Source organism: Erpetoichthys calabaricus, chromosome 8 (genome assembly GCF_900747795.2).
Source record: "Erpetoichthys calabaricus chromosome 8, fErpCal1.3, whole genome shotgun sequence".
NCBI lineage: Eukaryota > Metazoa > Chordata > Cladistia > Polypteriformes > Polypteridae > Erpetoichthys > Erpetoichthys calabaricus.
In genome coordinates, this window is record NC_041401.2 from 174,676,371 (window position 1) to 174,695,663 (window position 19,293).

The 19,293-nt window shown below is 38.3% G+C and overlaps 1 protein-coding gene across 1 annotated transcript in view; it reads left to right on the forward strand.

Moving 5' to 3' along the window:
• The window catches only part of c8h1orf159 (chromosome 8 C1orf159 homolog), a 36,994-nt gene extending 21,857 nt beyond the window's left edge, over positions 1-15,137 (forward strand). The window contains exons 2-8 of the mRNA XM_028807845.2: positions 160-244; positions 5,233-5,325; positions 5,591-5,656; positions 6,144-6,278; positions 9,096-9,121; positions 9,944-9,974; positions 11,593-15,137. Coding sequence (XP_028663678.1) covers positions 160-244; positions 5,233-5,325; positions 5,591-5,656; positions 6,144-6,278; positions 9,096-9,121; positions 9,944-9,974; positions 11,593-11,690 — 534 coding nt within the window. The 3' untranslated portion in view covers positions 11,691-15,137. The remainder of the gene's footprint in view (positions 1-159; positions 245-5,232; positions 5,326-5,590; positions 5,657-6,143; positions 6,279-9,095; positions 9,122-9,943; positions 9,975-11,592) is intronic.
• The last annotated feature ends 4,156 nt before the right edge of the window (positions 15,138-19,293 follow it).

Consider the following 19,293-nt stretch of genomic DNA (forward strand, 5'->3'; position numbering starts at 1 on the left):
TTTTATATAGGATTTTTTTTAAAGGTAATAACCATTCCATTTCAATGGATTACTCTTACTAGAAATTGTGGTGTTCTGTAGAGTTTGTGTACTTAAACTAGCCTATTGCAGTACACAGCTCTCTCCATGCCAAGTAATAATTTTTTTCCTTTATTTTAGGGTGCTCCTCTTCTTCATTTGGATTGCTGTGTAGATGAACTGGATATAAATGGAAGTTGCCCATTTAATGCAACTTGCAGGCCAGGTACAGTATTACTGATTTAATTGCATGGGTCATTAATGCATGAACACACTACACTTCTGTATAGTGCCAAGAAAAACCTCCCACCTTCCTTATCTCCTCTGTTATTGTAGATTTTGTTAATACTGAATGTTTTTAGAGCATCAGCCAAAATGTAGTAATAGATAAAGAACAAATAAACCGTGGGTGTTTTTTTTTTTTTTTTTTTTTTTTTTACTTACAGTATTTTATTTGTCAAGTAAAAAAAGTTATTTAACACCAACTTTATTGTGTGAAACAGTAAACACTGTAAGCCTTATTTATTTTAGCGCATACAATTGGAGTCCACTTGCTAACAAAGATTCAAGTGTGTAATGTCCAAAGGAAAGGACATTCCTGAAAAAATCTGAAACAAAAAAAAATTTTGATATCTATTAGTCTGGAAAGAGGTATAAAGCTAATGGTACTCCACCGGACCACAGTGAGAGTTATAATCTCCAAATGGAAAAACAGTGTTGAATCTGCCCATAAGCGACTGACCTGCCAAAATGACTCCAAAGGTGTTGCGAAAATCACCTGGCAGACCACAAAGGATCTGTAAAGGATCACTCAGTTCCAGTTTACCTAATAGCTAATTTTGGTTGGAAAAATGTAATAATATAGGAAGACAAGAAAACACATTTTTTTTAATTTTATTGTTTTATGTTAGAATAATTTTATAAAGAAATGTGAACTGAATACTCCTGCTTTCTGCATAGGTATTACATCCACATACTATTATTTTGCAGAGACACCTGTTACAGCAGCTTTAAGTCTTTCGTGATAATGATAGAATCGAATGAGAAGTCAAGCAAAATGAACTAGATTACAATGTGCAGGCTTTCGAGGCAGCTCAGGGCCCTTCTTCAGGCAAGATGTAATAGCCCAGCTTTGCACTGTTTTCTGGAGTGATTATGGCCTCTCCTTCCAAGCAGGTTGCTGTGGGTGTTACATGTTGGTTGGGTGAAGCTTGTACACTGTCATTTTAAAAAAATTTTTTTTTTTAAATCTCAATTGGGCCATTGTAAGATATTCACTTTTATGTTCTTGGAGCCACTCCGAGGTTATTTTGACCTTGTGTTTGGGATCATTGTCCTGCTGAAAGATTAATTTTTGCCCATGCTTCAGTTTTTAACAGACTGGACCAGATTATCTTGCAGTATTTGATTGTATTTCTTACCTTCCATTCTTTCTTCTATTTTTAATAATTTTAACCTGATACTCAGTCCCTGCTAATGTAAAGCAGCCCCAAAGCATAATTCTACCCAAACCATATTTCCCTGGAGGTTTAGTCTCAGCATCTGAACATTGTAGCTCCTTGAAAGTGGTAACTTTTCTCCCTGTGGCTTCTCTCACAAGACTCATTACTTGTACACAGAGTTTTAAGGGACTTGGTTCTTGTTGGGTACCATTTTCCTAATTTATAAATTTTGTATTTTATCTTCAATTTCATTAGAGTTCTCTTTAGTTTTCATTTTCACAGCTTTCCTTAAAATGCACAACCTGAATGATCTGTTAAGTGTGGGGCTTTTGTCCCAATGTGGCATTTATTTTAATCATTCACTGGTGGAAGCCAATTGTAAGGCCTTTTGTGGCAATTGTTTTTCAGCTTTATAAAAGTAAAGATCCCACAATGGAGGGATCAAATTATTATACAAATTTAATAACAAATAGAAAAAAGTAGTAAAATTTTTCATTTTAATTATGTTTGTAGTTTGTTTTGTGTAGTTATACAATTGAACATTTCTTAATTTGCATGGTCTTTAGGGATGTGTAAGGGAATACTGCAGTACCCAGAGGGAGAACCACTTTGACGCAGAAAGAATGTGAAAACACCACATTAACAACAAACGCAGAATACAATTTTTGCATAAATTGCATGTACATTGTATTCAGACAGGTATGGAGCATGCAGTATTTTAAAAGCACAAAAGTTTGTGGCGGTCCAGTACAGCTAAGATTCACATCGTTGATGAGACAGTGATTTATTTATTTTTTTGGTAAAGATTACAGGGACGCACCCAGCCTTGGCCCGACCTGCACACACATCCTCGCAGAGACAAAAAAGCAACCGGTAATAAAATAACAATTAAAGAATGTATTGAACAATAATAAATGAAATATGAAATATAAGAAAACTACAATGATCCCTCCCCAGTTCCCCTTACAGTGATGTACAGTAAACACAAATTCAACAATAACAAACCACTAACAAAAACCACACACGACGTCCATGAAAATGGCAATCGATGAAATGAATTGATGGTATAAAGATGACATTTCCGAGAACAGCTTCCATAGAAAATTAATAAATGTGTACTTGGACTACTGTCCTGAATGGCGAGGAGTGAGATTTGCAGGAGCGCTCCCTTTGAAGACACACGACAATGAATCCACCACTATATACACAACAGGCAGACATGAGACTGTCCATTCATCCTAATGGGAAACAATCCAAGACACAATTTAACTTTTCAGATGACACGTTGGACAGGATACACAAAAACACTAATCTCCTGTTGCTCCGTCTGCCCCCCCTTTTTCAGCTTTCCCACTGGCCTCTTTCTTCCCCAGCAGCTCTACTTCGGTTTCAGTCATCCTATGCAGGTAATCCCCCTTGGGCTGCTAGGAAATGGAGTTTCCTGCGGTAGCACTGCTACAACTTAATGACAAAGAACAGAGTTGGGATGCTGGGTAAGGTCACTCATCCACTGATGTACAGTGTGTTGTTCTCATCCATCCAGGAAATTCTACATAATGAGCCATTTTATATGACGAATATTTGCAAATTGGTGATTTCTCTATTTTCATATTTTTCCATCTGGTCGCTATGCAAGTATTCATATGTGCAAGCCAAGCATACATAATCTGTGTCTTTCACCTGCTGGAAAGCTTCAGGCCCCATGACCCAAAATTGGATTAACACTGATGTTGCCTTTTGCCAGTATGCTGCCTACCATTCAACAATTTGCATGTTCAACTTTATCTTGGAAATCTTATAATAAAAATTATAAAGACCAACTGCAGTACTGAGTCCTTATATAGCCAGTTGTGCTTCACCTATGATCCCTACAGTACACTGACGTGGGTGTAAAGGAGAGGCAAGTGTGTCGTTTGAAACAAACTATTGTTTGGCATATTGATTGCCATAGTTAGCCAATCACTGTGATTGTGAAAATTGAAATGAAAGTCATTTGTCTTGACTTTATTGGCAGCATAATCTCGTAGCTCAATATGGTCTCCGTCAACATCGTCACTTGCTGGCTCTTTATACTAAACATTTGTAGAATGCTAGTTTTAACTATCAGCTCTTTGACTGATTGTATTGTGCAATGTAGTCTGTCTTTCATGGATTATAGTTTAAGGGTCTCACTTTTACTCAATTATGATGATGAGTCCGATATTTTACTTGGTTATATATGAAAGCATCTTCTGCACTGTGAAATAGTTTATTCCCACCACAGCACATAATTTTTTTTTTTTTAAGGTTTGCACAGCAGTATTTGTGGGAGAGTCTTCTGATTTAACAGTCTGTGGGAAGGAGTGTTCCCCGAGTTAGTGGTTAACTGAAGTTCTATAAAGGTTACAAAGATTAAAACCTGACTGGTGTATTCTGTGTTATTGATTGATTATTTTCTGGCAAATATTTATTATTTAGTCATTTATGTAATGTTGATTTTTATGTTATTCTTGATTAACTTTAAAAAACAAACCCCCACAGAGCTTAAGTGGATTAGTTAGAAATGTTCTTGAATCAATAGAATACTCTATGATGTGCACACTGAGAGGCTAACAAACTCGTAGGTTTTTAAAAAATGTAACGAGCGATTTGGAAGACAGAGTTTGTGCCATATCCATACCTATCTGTACTTGAAATGGAGCAGAATGGTGGTGCACTGCTGCCTTAGAGCCCCAGGGACTTCAGTCTAGTTTTGGCCCTGTCATTGTCTGCATAGTTGTTTTATCTCCTCCACGTGTCCATGGGTTTTCTCCATCTACTCTGCTTTCCCTTCACATCCCAAAGACGTGCATGTACAGTAAGTTCATGAATGATTCTGAACTGACCAGGTATGGTAAGGTTGCTCTGCAGTAAACTGAAATCTCAGGGTTGGCTTCTGTCTTGAGTGTCAAGATAAGCTTTGACTACCCATAACTATAATAGTAAATGGTTGGAGGGGACGATTGGTGTGCAATTCATGCTTAGATTTTTGGAAATATTAGAAGACCGTACCGGTTATCTTTTGAACCTTAAAATTTAATATTGTCAAGGTATATTCATCATTTAGAGTCGTTGATGGGATATTGAAATTTTAGATTAATTTCACTTTTCTGGAAATGGTTGTTATTTTATTAGAAACAAAAAACAAACCTTAATTTGAATTATTTTCGCAGTTTGTTTTAATAAAGTATTTACATTTTCTTAATCCATTGGCATCCAGTTAAATTAACAATTACTGTGCTGCAGTTTCACCATATTCACACCTTGATTAAGTTTTTTCTGTGTACTGTAGAAGTTTAATGTGTAGCACAGTTCTCCATAAAGTGTGGCTCAAGTACCTATTACTTTATCTGAATAAAGACTGATGGTAGCACATTGGTTAGGACACCTGATTAGAGTATTCATCATCCTGGTTTCCACTTCAGCATCCACTCACTTTGCATATTCTAGGTTTCTTTCCACATCCTAAGTAGTTTGTTAATTTAATTGACCACTATAATTTGACCCTATTGTGTTTGTGAGTAATAGTCTGCAGCCCCATCCAAGGCTGGTTCCTACATTGTGCCCTTGAATTTTATTAGGCAGGTTTCAGAATGTTATTTATCTTATGTTCTGAATAAAGGCATTCTTGAACAATTCAGTAATTTCTTGCCCTGAATATCATTTATTCCTTAAGCATAATGTTTTTTGTATTACAGTTTTGTTTAGCATATTTTAAGTTGCATTGATGGCATTTCTTTCTGTTTATTGTCAGATTGTTATCAGCTACGCTTTGAGAATGGCACAACTACATGTGTGCGGTGCAAACCTGAGTCACCATCCACTTTACTGTACAACATAAGCTGTGGTAAGCTTCTCCAAAATGAATGTTTGTGGCTGTTTTTATCTACTTAAAATGTAGCTATGTTTTGCTTTTTCCACTCTTGCTGAAATACAGTCCAGTGCAAGAGAGCTTTTTTTCTGAGTAATTTCATAATCTGGCTGCCACAATTACAGAGAGTCCCAAGTACTATATGTTTTTATTCTGGATTTAATTGTGAAGTTTATTTTTTGTGGTGGCAAAGGGTTAAACCAGTTAATACATATGTTTAAATTAAGTTTTTCTTCTACAGTTTATTCAAATGAAACTTATTTTCCATCAAATGCAAGTACTACAGCGCCACCACAGCCAAAAATTGGTAAGAAGAATTTCTTTTCCCTGTGAAGTGTTCCTTTGCAATTTGTAGGTCATCTTTGTTTCTCTATTTGTTTAGCAGTACTCACTCCATTTACAATGGCTTTATTGTTCTGTGTTGGCAAATGAAGTCAATCAGCAGCCTGTTGAGTTATAAAAACGATAGTTGCTGAATGATGCTCTTTCAATGTATCTCTCAAGGCTTAGTCTTGTTTTGCCTGGGAAGCTGTCCTTAGCTAGAGAAAATGCCCTCTGCAGCAGATTTGTTATCTTTTGTTACAATTAAGCTGTACTTTTTGTGGTAATATGACCAAGTTCTGCTTTTATTTATAACAAGAACATTTTCTGGAAGAACTTAAGTTTCTTTAGAAGCAAATATAGAAGAATTTGAAGGCTTCACATTATGAATACTTGGTTATGAACTATTTTGGTTAAGTTTGGTCAGTGGGATTCTTATTAGATTGTATCCCGAATGATTATTTCTTTTCTAGGCGGTCCAGGAGTGGTAGCTTCATTGCTGTTTGGGACCTTATTCATTAGCTTATTTCTTATTCTCTCTGTGGCATCTTTTTTCTACCTCAAACGGTCCAACAAACTTCCCAGCATCTTCTACAGAAGAAACAAAGGTGTGCCTTTCATTTTTTAACCTGTGATTGCTCTGTCCATAGTGTGGGGTGAAGCAATGATTATGAAACTGATTTCTGGTGGGCAGTCTTACTGATGTTTTATCTGTCCATTACTATCTGAATTGGAAGCTAATTTCTGGATTTGGTATTTATTTATGGCTTTGTTCATTTGCCAGAAACGTTCTATGGTTTTACACTATGGAAAATACCTTTTCATAGAGTTTTATGGGAACATTTTTAGTACTCATTGGCAACATTGTATATCTGTTGTAAATGACTAAGCACAATACTGAACATGCAGAACCAAAGTTTTCTTTCTTTCTTTCTTCAAACCCATATTTCCAAGTGTATAGTACATCAGTGTTCAACAAGTGACTGGTTGTTTTTATAAGGTCATTGTTTGGTGAGCAGACACTTGTGCATTGTTCAGTTTATACTTTGTATTTAATCTTTTTGCCATTTTAACAAATTGTGGTTTTGTTCTTGCTTTATTATGTCTGTACTTATTGGCTCAAACCAGCCAAGTCGATCATTAAATAAAGTTCAGAAATTGGAGGAAAAATATCATAAGCAGTGACAAAGCCATGCAAAGCATATTGTCTGCTATATCACAGTGTTTTGATGTTTTATAATTAATGGAAGATTCACTATATATTACTTTAGGTTCATGAACATATAGTATAATAGTTTTTTTTAGCTTGTTTGTGCCCCACACCAGCTATCCGTAGTGACCAGTCTTCTTACCAATGAGAACTGCTTCAAATGAAATGTTTACAGTTTACAAACATCCAATTCTGTTTGACTAGCTCCATTCAGATGTGAAGCAGGAATGAGTATGCAATGTAAAGGTGACATCGGTTGGTTACATTAGGCATTTTATACCACAAGAAACACTCTACAGTCCAATGTATTCAAATACAATAAACACTGTGTAAGTTTACACAACTGGTAATTAGTTACACTTAGCTTTATTGTAAAATTTGACTGTTATTTATTTATTTTGTAGGCACTAATCCTTGCATTTAGCAAAAACAAGGCTTCGTTCATTTTTCATGTCCTCTGTTTCCATTTCAATGTCAGAGATCCTGAACCCATTTTAGTGTAAGGCAGAATTCCAACCCTGGATGTGTGACGTGCACATACTTGTATACCAGGCCAATTTATACTTAATTTAACTAAAAAAAAGCACATCTTTGGGAAGAGAGTACCTAATAAAAACCACATTGACACAAGGCATACATGCAAATTCCACACAGATCGTGATCAGCCACTGAATTGAAATGTGGCATCCAAAGCTTAGAGGTCTCACTACTAACTGTTGTCCCACTGTGCTGCCTCAAGACACATAAACTGACATAAACTGAGCTTCTGTCTTATTTGAACTGGCACCTGACTGATAATAAGAGAATTTAGAGTGAGCATGTTACCTAAATGAGTAAACTTGAATATTTCTGTTTAACAAGAAAACAGTCTTCACTAAATTGCTCAGAGTAGAATTTACTTCTGCATTTCAAAAGTGTAATACTCAGTTTGTAGTGTGTTATACTGCTTTTTTCATTCACTGTATAGTAGAAGAATACATGTTATTAACTACATCAATCATTTGAAACGATCTTCTAAATCAAGTATTTGTTTATTTAGTCATAGAACTGAATAGAGTAGATAAGGTACGTACTACTCTTGTTGTTTAAGTTATTTAGATTACTAGCTACTTTGGAATGTTTTATTCCCAAGAGGTAATCCATAATGACTTTTATTTATTTATTTATTTATTTTTTCCAAACGGGTTCTTATCTTGAATAATGACAGAATGTTGGTATGTGTGTTTTTAACATTTTGGACAGTGTCAAATGCAGGAAAATGAATATATATGTCCTGCTTGAAAATCCAGCAGAAACACTCCCTTTCTCAGAAGGTGGGTCCTGTGCAGAATGAGGCATCTTGATCTCTACCCCACTCTGTAGTGCTGCTGAGGTGGTGATGGGCTGGGAGTGTGTTAGGATGGGAGTTGGGATGCCAACAGATGACCCTAATTCAGATATAATTAGTAGACTAAAGGTGCTCCTTCCTCTTAATCTTGCCTGAAGGTCCAGTAAATACAGTAAAAGAGGTAATCTGCTGATGTAAGAAATTCGAACAAGAAATTAAACCAGAATTTCAATTCAGTGTACAAATTAATTAAAAATGAGTTAAATAGGAAGCCGGGGCCACAATAGTTGTGCAAGTCGTAGTGGCAATAGTTGTGATGGTTGTAGTATAGTTGCATTGTCAGATATACAGAGTACAGTGAAGTTTTATTTTCATATCTGATTAAAATGAAACATATCACCACTCTCCAGCACCTTGATAAACAAGAATATTTAAAATAGAGAATTTAATTTTACATAATAGAAAATACAAATGTAGACTCTGGGTTTAAAGAAGACTGACTACTTGAATAATATGTTAATTGTGGTACCAGAATATAACTTAAGTAACTGTGATGTTGAGAGAGTGCTAATTAATTGTTAGCAAAGTTTACTGTACGTCACTGTTCTTGAAGATCCCTTGTCTCTTTCACAATTTAAATTCAATAAAATTATTTGAAGATATGCAGTTGTATTTTAATTGCATGTCAAGCTAAATTCATTTCTTCTTCCAAAGAACAACATGCTGCAATGGTTTGCTTCATTTTACTCTGTTCATTAGTGATCATTAAGAATGTAAAAAATGAACTCTTTGCCCTTGACCAAAGTTGGCACTTTTTAAAGAAATAATGCTAAATGACGCTTTAATATACTGAACACTGTGAATTTATGGCTTTACATTTCATTGCAGCCTCCATACTGCAGCCCAGTGAAACGGTATGTTGACTCTAAAATGATTATATTAATCCTTATGTTCTGACTGATTTTTATAGTAAATGTTTTGCCTAAACGTGGATCATATTTCAATATTGTATGAAATAAATTACTACTCTCAGCTTACCAGTGTTATTAGGACTGATATGCAAGGCATTTTCCTTCTTCAATGAATGACACAAGTGTAGCCTTAATATGAGTTTTGTTCAATATTTATTTTTTTAGATGGCTGACATTATGATTTAAATAGATTTTTCCAAGTACTTTTAAACTATTTTTTTGTTTTAAACTAAATTTTGTTTGTATACATAACCAGTTTGCTTGGAAGCTGTATTAGGTCATTTGCTGTGAGAAGTGAAGGCTAGAATGAGTACTGGCAATTAGCACCCTCTTTCAGGGTTCAACTAGCCATTGGCCTGTCCTGAAAGAAGTGGGTTAAGCAAATGAATGAATAAATAAATGATTGAATGGAAACATTTACTGTCAGTTGTGCAACGTATTTTTCCCCAAGGTTGATATTGTGCTCTCCATCTTTTTTTTTTTTTTTATCTAAATGTACTTCATTGATATCTTTCCAGTATTTTGTTTTTTAGGTTTACATTGTAATGTTTGTTTTATACTAGCATCTGTGTTTTGATTAAGTTTGTCTCACAGTACTGAATAATAAACATGGCATATCGGCAAAAAGAAAATGGAGTTTGCATGCCTAAACACACACTATGGAAGAGATATTCTTAAGCCTGTTGTCAGTTTCTTGTAATAGGTGCAAGTGTGGAGTAAACAGTATATGTGAGCAATTTAACACTCATTTTTGTTTCTGTGCAGGCAGCAATGATTCCTACCCCAACCTCATCAGGTAAGTGATCTTAATGTGTTTATTTGATTATAAAGCTACTTGCTTAGAAATATTTCTTTGTTTAGTAATAGTCACTAGTAGAGAGCTGAGAATTAAATGAAACAGACTCGGTATTATTTTTCCATCTGCAGCCAAATCCCATGACAAGAGGTATATGATCATTCTTGTATTTCAGTGCTATATACTAGGTCTGTGTGATGTCTCAAAAGGTCAAATTATCATTTTAAAACATTGATGTACAGTACCATCGCCTCTGGTAGCATGATCCAGGGAGAAGGAGAGATTTGTGGATTGAGAGTAATTAGCTTCTCTTACCCATGCACCACTGAAAGTGTTTACGTACATACCCGGGGCCCTTTATCTCAGGACACAGAAGTTACTTTTGTTTTCTCACTTATGGCTGCATTTCAGCATACATCATGGTATTCGGTGATATTACTACAATAATTTGAAGGTTATTCATTCCAAATTAATTTAAAATTACTACAAATCAACATGCCACATTGGCACAAAATTCTAAAATTAGATCTGCCTCCTCATAAAATGGATTAGAACAAATGTCTGCCAATGAGAAACAGTAGAATTACTGATTACTTCTACTTAATCAAACATAGCATTCTATTTCATTTTGCCTTTTCTTGCCCCAAAAAGCGCATAACACGGAATTTTGATTGGCGTCGTGAACTTGCAATGTACAATGAGCATGTAGGAGGACAATGACACTGGCATTAAAAAAAAAAAATACTACATTGCTTTGATGTATAGTGTAATCAGTTTATTTCAGATTTATTATCTTGTGTACATGATACAATGAATTACAATTTGCTGTTGAATATTGTACTGTACAGTACTGTAGAATCCTAGATGCCTCACACTTTATTGTATAGTTTAGGGGATGTGATATTATAGGGCCTTAAATTTGGGCATTTTATGCAAGTAGCAGGATCAATTCTAAGATGAACAGGCGGTCAGCCATAAGTATAGTGCACCACTAGCAGTGACATTGTGAGCTTGCTGTAGTTTAAATCATAAAAAGAGAATCCGAGTAATTCAGTGAAGTAATGAGCTTCTGCACATCTAAAATGGAGCAAATCGGAAATGTACAGCTGTGTTGCAGTAATGGAATAGAGTTTTCACAATGGCTGAATAGTTTCTTTAGTTGTGCTTAAATACATTTATGATTTAAAAAGTTTAATGTTTTAGTGTTTAAATTGCCCCATTGCTGCAGGTAACTCTTTATGAGGTGTACTAGCCATACTAACCAGCAATAGGGCAGGGAATGCAAGAGTTTTGGATCCCACCACCTTTGTGAGCCCCATGAACAATAACTAAGGTAAACACTGACAGAAGTATCTAAGGAAAGAGAAATCAAATGTCTTCTGTTTAATGATTTGTCCATCTTTTTAATGGCTAACTGCAATTGTTGCACTATGGAACACTTCAGTAACTACACATTACGCTGTAACTGACTCATTTGTCTGAGTACGTGCAATAGATTTTTAAAGCCTTATAACTTAAGAACCTGTTGAGCATGTACTTAGTATTTTTATTATGTGTTTACAAACCACTCCGGGTCTATCTGCCAGTTCTTCTGATTTGTCATTTTTTGTTATCTTAGTACGGAAGCCAAGGTACGTAAGAAGAGAACGGCCTTCAGTTATGTCAACAGCAGCTACCATAACCTCAGATGCAACCACAAGAGTGAGCAATGTGTAATTCTGTCAACTCTGCCTCTTCAGAAAAAAAGAAGAAAACTTGTCCCACCTGAAAGGCAAAGTGACTTCTAGAATCCATGGAAAGGGTTTTATTTGAAGGTTTCCTTTTGACATTGTTGCCATGTTTTTTATAAAGGGAAAGGAGTGGTAAGGAATAAACTGAGAAAGAGCAGAGTCTATGCCATGCTGCTGCTTCATGTCTTGGCATGAGCAGCTGAGTAACCACATCCAGGTGATCATTTTTAAAATTACATATGAAAAATCTCCTACCTTTTTTACTTTTTAACCCACCAAATAATCAGACTATTGTAAGCTTTAGTTTACAGCAAACCTCTGTAAACAGTATGAACTGTGACAATGGTGTTACTCCATATTTTGACATTCCGTTTAATAAGGGCTTTTCAATGGGATCCAGTTCAATTATAGTTTACTTATACATGAAAGCATAATTTTGTTCATACATTGGGTATAACTGTAGTGACCCAGACTACTACAGGCTGTTTTCACAATCATGATTATCACTTCTGACATTCTTGCAAACAGAAGCTTTGTTGCTGTTTGACTTATCAAAGAACATTAAATTGGATAATGTGTAACTTTACATACAATACCTGCAAGTCCAGTTTTGCATTTCAGTTCTACCTGAAGTAGTTTGCCCTTTAAAATTAGACAAAATTAGCATCCAAAAGTACACTATTCCCAGTAACTGCCCCCCAGTTCCTTTACAAAGAGCTTTCTAAATTTGCCTTTAGCGTATGGTTCTCCATACTGCATGCCTTTTAACACACACTGTTTTTATAATGACATATTAAATTGCATTGTTGTTTTAGAGAGTCAGACACGCTGCATGTTGTTAGGCCTGCTTCTCAACAAAGGCCTGCAAATGGTTAGATTTAGGTGATATTTGGTTGCTGTAGCTAAGAGTGAGCAGGTGAAGTGTCTCCCATTACTCTCACCTGTCCTCCTCCTGCACTCTTTGAGTCGGCCCTAGTCAGTAACTACATAACCAACGAATCCCTCCTAGGAGGTAAAATTAGCAATGTGAGCTGACAGTTGAAATGCAAGATGAGCCCCAAAGCTTAATCAGTATTGTAGTCTTTTCTTTTCCTCTGATGTTGTTTTCCTTATTCATCTTGATTTGAATGACATATTCCTTAGAAAACCAGCCTGTGTGTATGTGCCAAATGTTTTAGATAATAATATAGACAATATTTTATGGCAATAGTAATGATCTAAATTACATTGGACTCTTATTTCTATATAGCATTGTGATTTCTCTTGGCATTTTTTTTTTATTTTTTTGAAAGTGGTGGAAGAGTGAAGAATTGCAATGGTTTAGGGGTGATGGGGGGGGGGGGGGGGGGGGGGGGCAGGTTTGGGCAGTGAAAAGCCTTTCTTAAAGGATTTTTTTTTGTCACTTGGTGTTTCTTCAGTTAATGTTCTCTAAGCTTTTAAGCCAAAAGTGTTTTAAAGCTTGCTTTATTTGGTCAGGCCTGTGGCAAATTAAATTTATTCTTCAATAAGAGCACTAATTCAATTTCAGCACATTTTTCTTTCAGCTGTGCATTTAGATAATTTCTGCCAGTTGACTTCCCTGCCACTCCCATTCTGTTGATGGTGGCTAATAACAATACGTGTCTCCTTCAGCCTTCGGTCAGCACACGGGGCTTTGCTGTGACCGCCCACCCGAGCCACGTCAGTACTGCTAGTTTTGTTCTGCTCATTCCATACACAACAGGACATGATTTCCAAGTATGCCTTAGACAAGGTGTGACAGAGGTAAACAAAATGATAATTAATCAAATATAACCGCACCTTTGGGAACATATTTCAAGCTAGCAAGTTATCAAAGCTGAATTTGATGAATTTTAAGGAAAAAACAGGCAAATTATTTCAGAATAAAAATTAAGGGCCGGTATTTCACCTTTATAACTGGCAGTGGAAAATAATATGGAGGTGTATAAGGCAGGGTGATCTCCTAAAAGCATGGCATAGTGCACAAATGTCAGCCTCATCGACACCACTCTCCATGTCAGAGCCTATTTAGGTTGAGGCACGGTCCTTTCTATTGCAGTGGTGTTAACTTTCCAGTGTATAATATAATAACATTGTGCAAGCATTACACTTTGTTCTCCCAGTTAATATCATGATTTGTGAAAACTGGATGGCAGAATAAAATGGGGCTGCTCAGAGGTGAGCAGAGTTTCAAATTATTTAAATAATTGCAACTTTCAATAGTAGTACTACGTGGAGAACTTAGTATGTTTTAATTAGCGATGGGTCATAGTTGCTGGTATGCCCCCCTGACTGAATTGGTATGAAGTTCAACAACAAACAAGCCTTTGTCTCCATGAGACAGACCAACTGTTCACTGATTGGCTGCTAAACAAATATCTGATGAACCAGGCGGCGAGCTCCGTTTTATTAGCATTTCAAACCACTGCTTGTCTGACCCACTGATCTGAGTGATCTTGGAAAACGTGTTTGTGCTGTCTGTTGATTGCACTCATTGCTAACACACACATACACACACACACACACACGCATGTGTACCCAAACTGAATCAGCTGTTGTACTGGTTTTAGCCCCGTATTCAAAATGATAATGAAATGTCAGGGTGCGCCATCTGTTCGTATTGTATTGCTCCATTGTCTTTGGACTGTCATTCCACGAAGACCGTTTGTCTTTTCCTTGCACTTAGAGAGGAGCCAATCCCATATTGCAAGTGCAGTAAAAACAGTGTTTTGAATTTTCTTTTTGGAAAGCACCCATATGACATTTGGCTTGACATCAGTGGGTGGCACAGACCGGCTCTGCAGGTTTCCTTTGATATGCTTCGTCATTTCATCTTTACTTAGTAGTCTTATCTCTATTTAAATGTGAATGTACTGATGTAGAATATACTGGATTTTTTTTAAGCAAACCTTTTTCTTAAGTTTAATCTACAAGACCAGATATTTTCAGGTGGTAATTTAACTTGGACTGAGTTTCAAGCAAAGTATGTCCTATGGATGTGGACTGGTTCTTAGCTAATGGTGTGTTCTTGTGCTGGTGAGCATAATATCATACAACTGTGTTTGAACTGTGAATTGCCGTTCTCGTTTCTCCCAATGTTTTCAGCATTGTTTGTGGTTCTAAAGTGAAATTTGAAAATCAGCAGTGTTGTCTTTAATCAAACGAGATTCTCAATACTGTCTCTGAATGAATTTCCAATTGTCATATGGCACTACACAGTATTTCTACACTAGCTGTCATACAGCAACTAGTAATCGGTTTTGTTTTGTATATAATGCTTTTTTTTATACCAAATGTGCTGTATTTAATGTTGCCTTTTTGTACTCATTTGTAATAATTTTTTTCCCAAAAGTAGTTTTTGTAAACATTTGTGTCTGTTAATGAATTGTTCACAATGCGTATTTATGCTTTTGGCTAATAAAACTTTTTTCTAGAGATGCTGTTGCTAGTTGTATACTTGGGAGCTTGACAGCTACAGCTAAGCAAATGTAAAAGAAGCAAAGTGTAAAAAATCAAGGGCCTCGAATTGGGTACAAAAATAAAAGCTGAAGCATAGCAGCCACTAGGAGTGGGCGGTATGGCGTTTCAGTAGATACCAGTAGGTTTGCAGGTTGTATCTCACATCTTGAACCATTAAAACACGCTTGTTAACACTGTGCTACTGAAATGGACTCAATAGTTAATCGGGCCGTCTCCAAGCAAACACACGACAAGACACAGTTACTTCCTATCGAGCGTTCCTATTACAAATCACAAGTCTTAAATGTGCAGATGTTGTCAGACAGTCACAGGGGCTGAAGCTGTCGTCAATTCCCAATCGCTCTTGAAGGGGTCCGCTCAGCCAAGCACGTTCACTTGTGCAGTCCACTAAGTACACTGACTCGGGTACTGTCGTCCATTAGAACAAGACCCCTTGCATACAGGTTAGCTTCACCTGGTTTATTTCTTTGAATATATGTGTTAAATTGTACTGTATGGTGAGTGGAAGCGCAATTAATAATTTGAAAATTGGTATAATGTCCCCTCTGTCCTCGGACCAAACTGTCACTGCTCCCTGCCTCCTCATACTTGTACTCGAGTTTGAAGAATGACCTTAGTCTCGGCGACCGGCCTTCATGCCCCTGTGCCTTCTCCTGCTCAGCCTGACCGCTTGTGTTCGGTGAGCTCTCTAATCCATCGCTCCATGGCTTTCTGGTAGATTCACTAACTGTAATGTCCGAGCATCTTAAAAGCAGGGAATTGTGCTACAACATGAATTGTGTCAATTGAATTTCATTTTGGAAAGTAAAAATGCATGAAACTGTGCCATGTGTGCTTGAGCAGGCCTCGGGCAGTGTCAGCAGTAAAACACAAATCAAGGCTCTTGTTTACCAGAAACAACTGCACCAGGCATTTTGGAGTCCATTTTTCAGCTTAGTGTGGATACCAATGCCCAATGGCAATAGCACTATGTTTATTTGGCAGGCTCTTTATTGGGCTCAGCTAAGTCTAACGGCTCAGGGTGATATGTATAACCATTCTTGTTCCAGTCATCCTGTGGGAAGACCCACTGGAGGAGAACAGATCACTTCTGTGGCAGCATTGTTAACTGTGAAAGAAGTGAAGACCTCAAACCAAAAAAAAATACAGAAGCTGGCCTGCTGCTCTGGCAAAAGAAGACCGACGACTGAATATTAGGTGAAGTTGGTCAGCGGCAAGGAATTGAAGATAAACAGGGCAAGCCAAAGGGGTCTGGGTTCAGTTGTGGGCCCAGTCGCTGCTCTATAAAGTGTGTGTGTGTGTGTGTGTGTGGGCCCTCGGTTTTCCTAATTTTCCCCTCACAGATGTGTGTGCGACACCTCGGCCCACACTTCTATGTTTTCATTTAAACATCTTCGTCCACATTAGCACTTTTTTACGAAACTTTCTCTGTCCACACTACAATGAGCTAAAATGCATATGACGTAGACGTTCACCTGCACTGGTATGCGTGCTTTGGTGGCGAAATCCTAGTAATACCACCGGCCAAGGGATTCGTCTCTTAATTATTTGCCTCTTTGTGCATGTATGCAGCATTCAAACGGTACAAAATCGAATTTAGGTGCCTACAGGTGTGCAGCACAACAAGTGCCATGGAAAGCAACTCCTCCATGCCTGCTGTGTTGAAACATGAAGGGCTGACCAATCAGCGAATGAGATGCTGTAATGAGCAGGAGCCATTCAGGGAGGGGCCGCATTTCAATAAGACGCATTTTGCCTCGTCCACATTACAATGCTGAGGGTGCGTTCTCAGAAGTATACGGCTCTGGAGAGCGCTTTAAGTGTCTCCATTTTCAGGGCTTGAAAACACCAGGGTAGTGTGGACGAAAGGCAGAACTCATTTCTGTTTTCAAACGACAACATAGTAGTGTGGATGTAGCCTGAGGGCGCCCAGTGCTGAGCAGAGACGCTGCATTGTGGGTTAGTGTTGGATCAGCTGTTCTAGAAAGTGAGCGCTGCCCGTAGTTTCCACCTCCAGGGAAACAGGAAATGTCTCATTCAGACTTCAGACTTTAGGCCGTGTTTGTTTACAGCGAGAGCAATGCAATGAAATTCGGAGTCCACGTGTGTTTTTCACAATAACTTATAAAAACCAGGAAATGCCACAACAGTTCGCCTTTGTCCGACTGAACTTGTGATAAAGTGTTTTACAAGTTCAACAAAACAGTGCAATCATTTAAACGCTAAGCTAATAAAATGGAAAGGGACACAAAAAAGGCTAAGATAAGATTCTACGGATCGGTGGCACGTAGGCGCCCTGGAAAACGTGAAGGAATTTTGGTTTCGTGCTGCAGCGTCGGTATCGGTGACGTCACCAGCTGTCATTCTCAGAGTAGACAAGGGAGGAAGACAGGTGGCCTCTTGATGTGTGCTGAAAGCCAGGCCTTGCTGGGCAGGTGAGGAGTATAGGGAAAGCACGGACACTGTCCCATTCTTACATACCCATTAAAAACTCGGGTACCGTTTTTGACGTATCGTCAGAGCGGTGCCATTTGCATTTCCACAATCTGTTTATAAAATATTAGATTGGATTTGTGTCTCAGCCGGTTTGACTTGCTTGGGGGCAGTCAGCCCTGCAGCTGTAGAAAAATAGAAATGTTTGAACCTTCACGTTGTGTTCATTAAGAACGGATGATAAAGTGAAGTCTGTCTGTAATGAATGTGGTGCCCTAGTTGGTGAGCCGTTGAATTTTGAACTTTGCAGTTGTCCTTTCAAAGCCCACCACTATGCAGCCCCAATCAGTCACCTAATCTGCCAGTTGCCTCAGTTTTTGTTTTATGGAAGCCTTGATAATGGCAGTCATGACACAAAGGAAATGTGGTTAAGGTGTTGATCTGAAATGCACAGCGATGCCAGTTCTGTGCCCATCAGTGGCACCCTGAGGGACTCAGAACTGGCGGCGCTGCAGCTGATGAAATATGAAGTGACTTCAGTGGTGCTCATTATGGGATCCGAAATCTGCTGGCAATATGGCCTCCTGCCAGCTAAAACGTTTAATTGTAAGTCCTAGAGGAGTTTGGGAAACACTGGAGCTTTAGTAGGCGCTATATAAAATAAAGTGACGACCTTCAAAGCACACCAGGGCTGCTTCAATGCCCATCGTATAGGACCCTGACTGAGTCGCTTCATCTACTCTCACGTGGTGTTTGGCTGAAAGGTCCCCCTCCATAAAGTGATGGGTGTCCCCCCAGTGGTTAAAATCTTCAGCTGTAAACCACAGAGTTGCTGGGGCAAAGCCCACCACTGTGGGACCCTGAGGGGGTCACTTGAGCTGTGATGCTGACAGGCTCTTCACTCTGGAAAGTCATGTGTGCACAGGAAGAGTCGCCCCCTAGTGGCTGTAGGGGGGTGGAAACGGTGTGCCCTCTAAAGGGGGTGGGGGGGCTGTACTGTATGATATCTTCAGTTTCTCAAGTACAAGCCCCCAAGGTTATCCAAATGTCATAGCCGTTTGTTCTTTTAAGCAAATGCCCCATTTCACTAAATGAAAATGTGAGCCGACAGCTTGTGAGTTTTATTTTTTTGCACAGTTGGTGACGGAGGTCGTCAGCTGGGTCACATGATGAGGTCCTTTTTATTTCAGCAGAGCATTTCGATGGTTACACGTTTGCTGTCGGTAATGAGCTCTCCACTTTGAATCCACTTAGTCCCTCTGCCACCATTACCTCAGTCCAGGGGGGGCTTTTTCCATAGGAGGCTGCCTGCTGTTTCCTTCCCTTTGTTCTTGTGGGACTCTCCTGTCCCCATTGCTCCAGCTCCGCCCCTTTTCTAGTGCCTTCCAAATACAGTAAGTGACAAAGGAGCTTTGTTTCCTGTAGTGACACTCTGTCCTAGACACTTCCCCCATTGTCTCCGTGTCTGTTGGCTCATCACTTGAGGTCACGGTGGGAGGCAGCAGCCTTGGTGGTCCAGAAGTCCAATGCCTCGACCCTCGGACTGCATGGCTTGGCCTAATATCGAACACATTTATCTACGTTTTCAGATGGTGACGTTATGGGCCACGTGGGGAGGCCCTGCACCCGCATTTCATGGTGTCAACTGTCAGGGTTATCAGGGTGTAGGAATACAG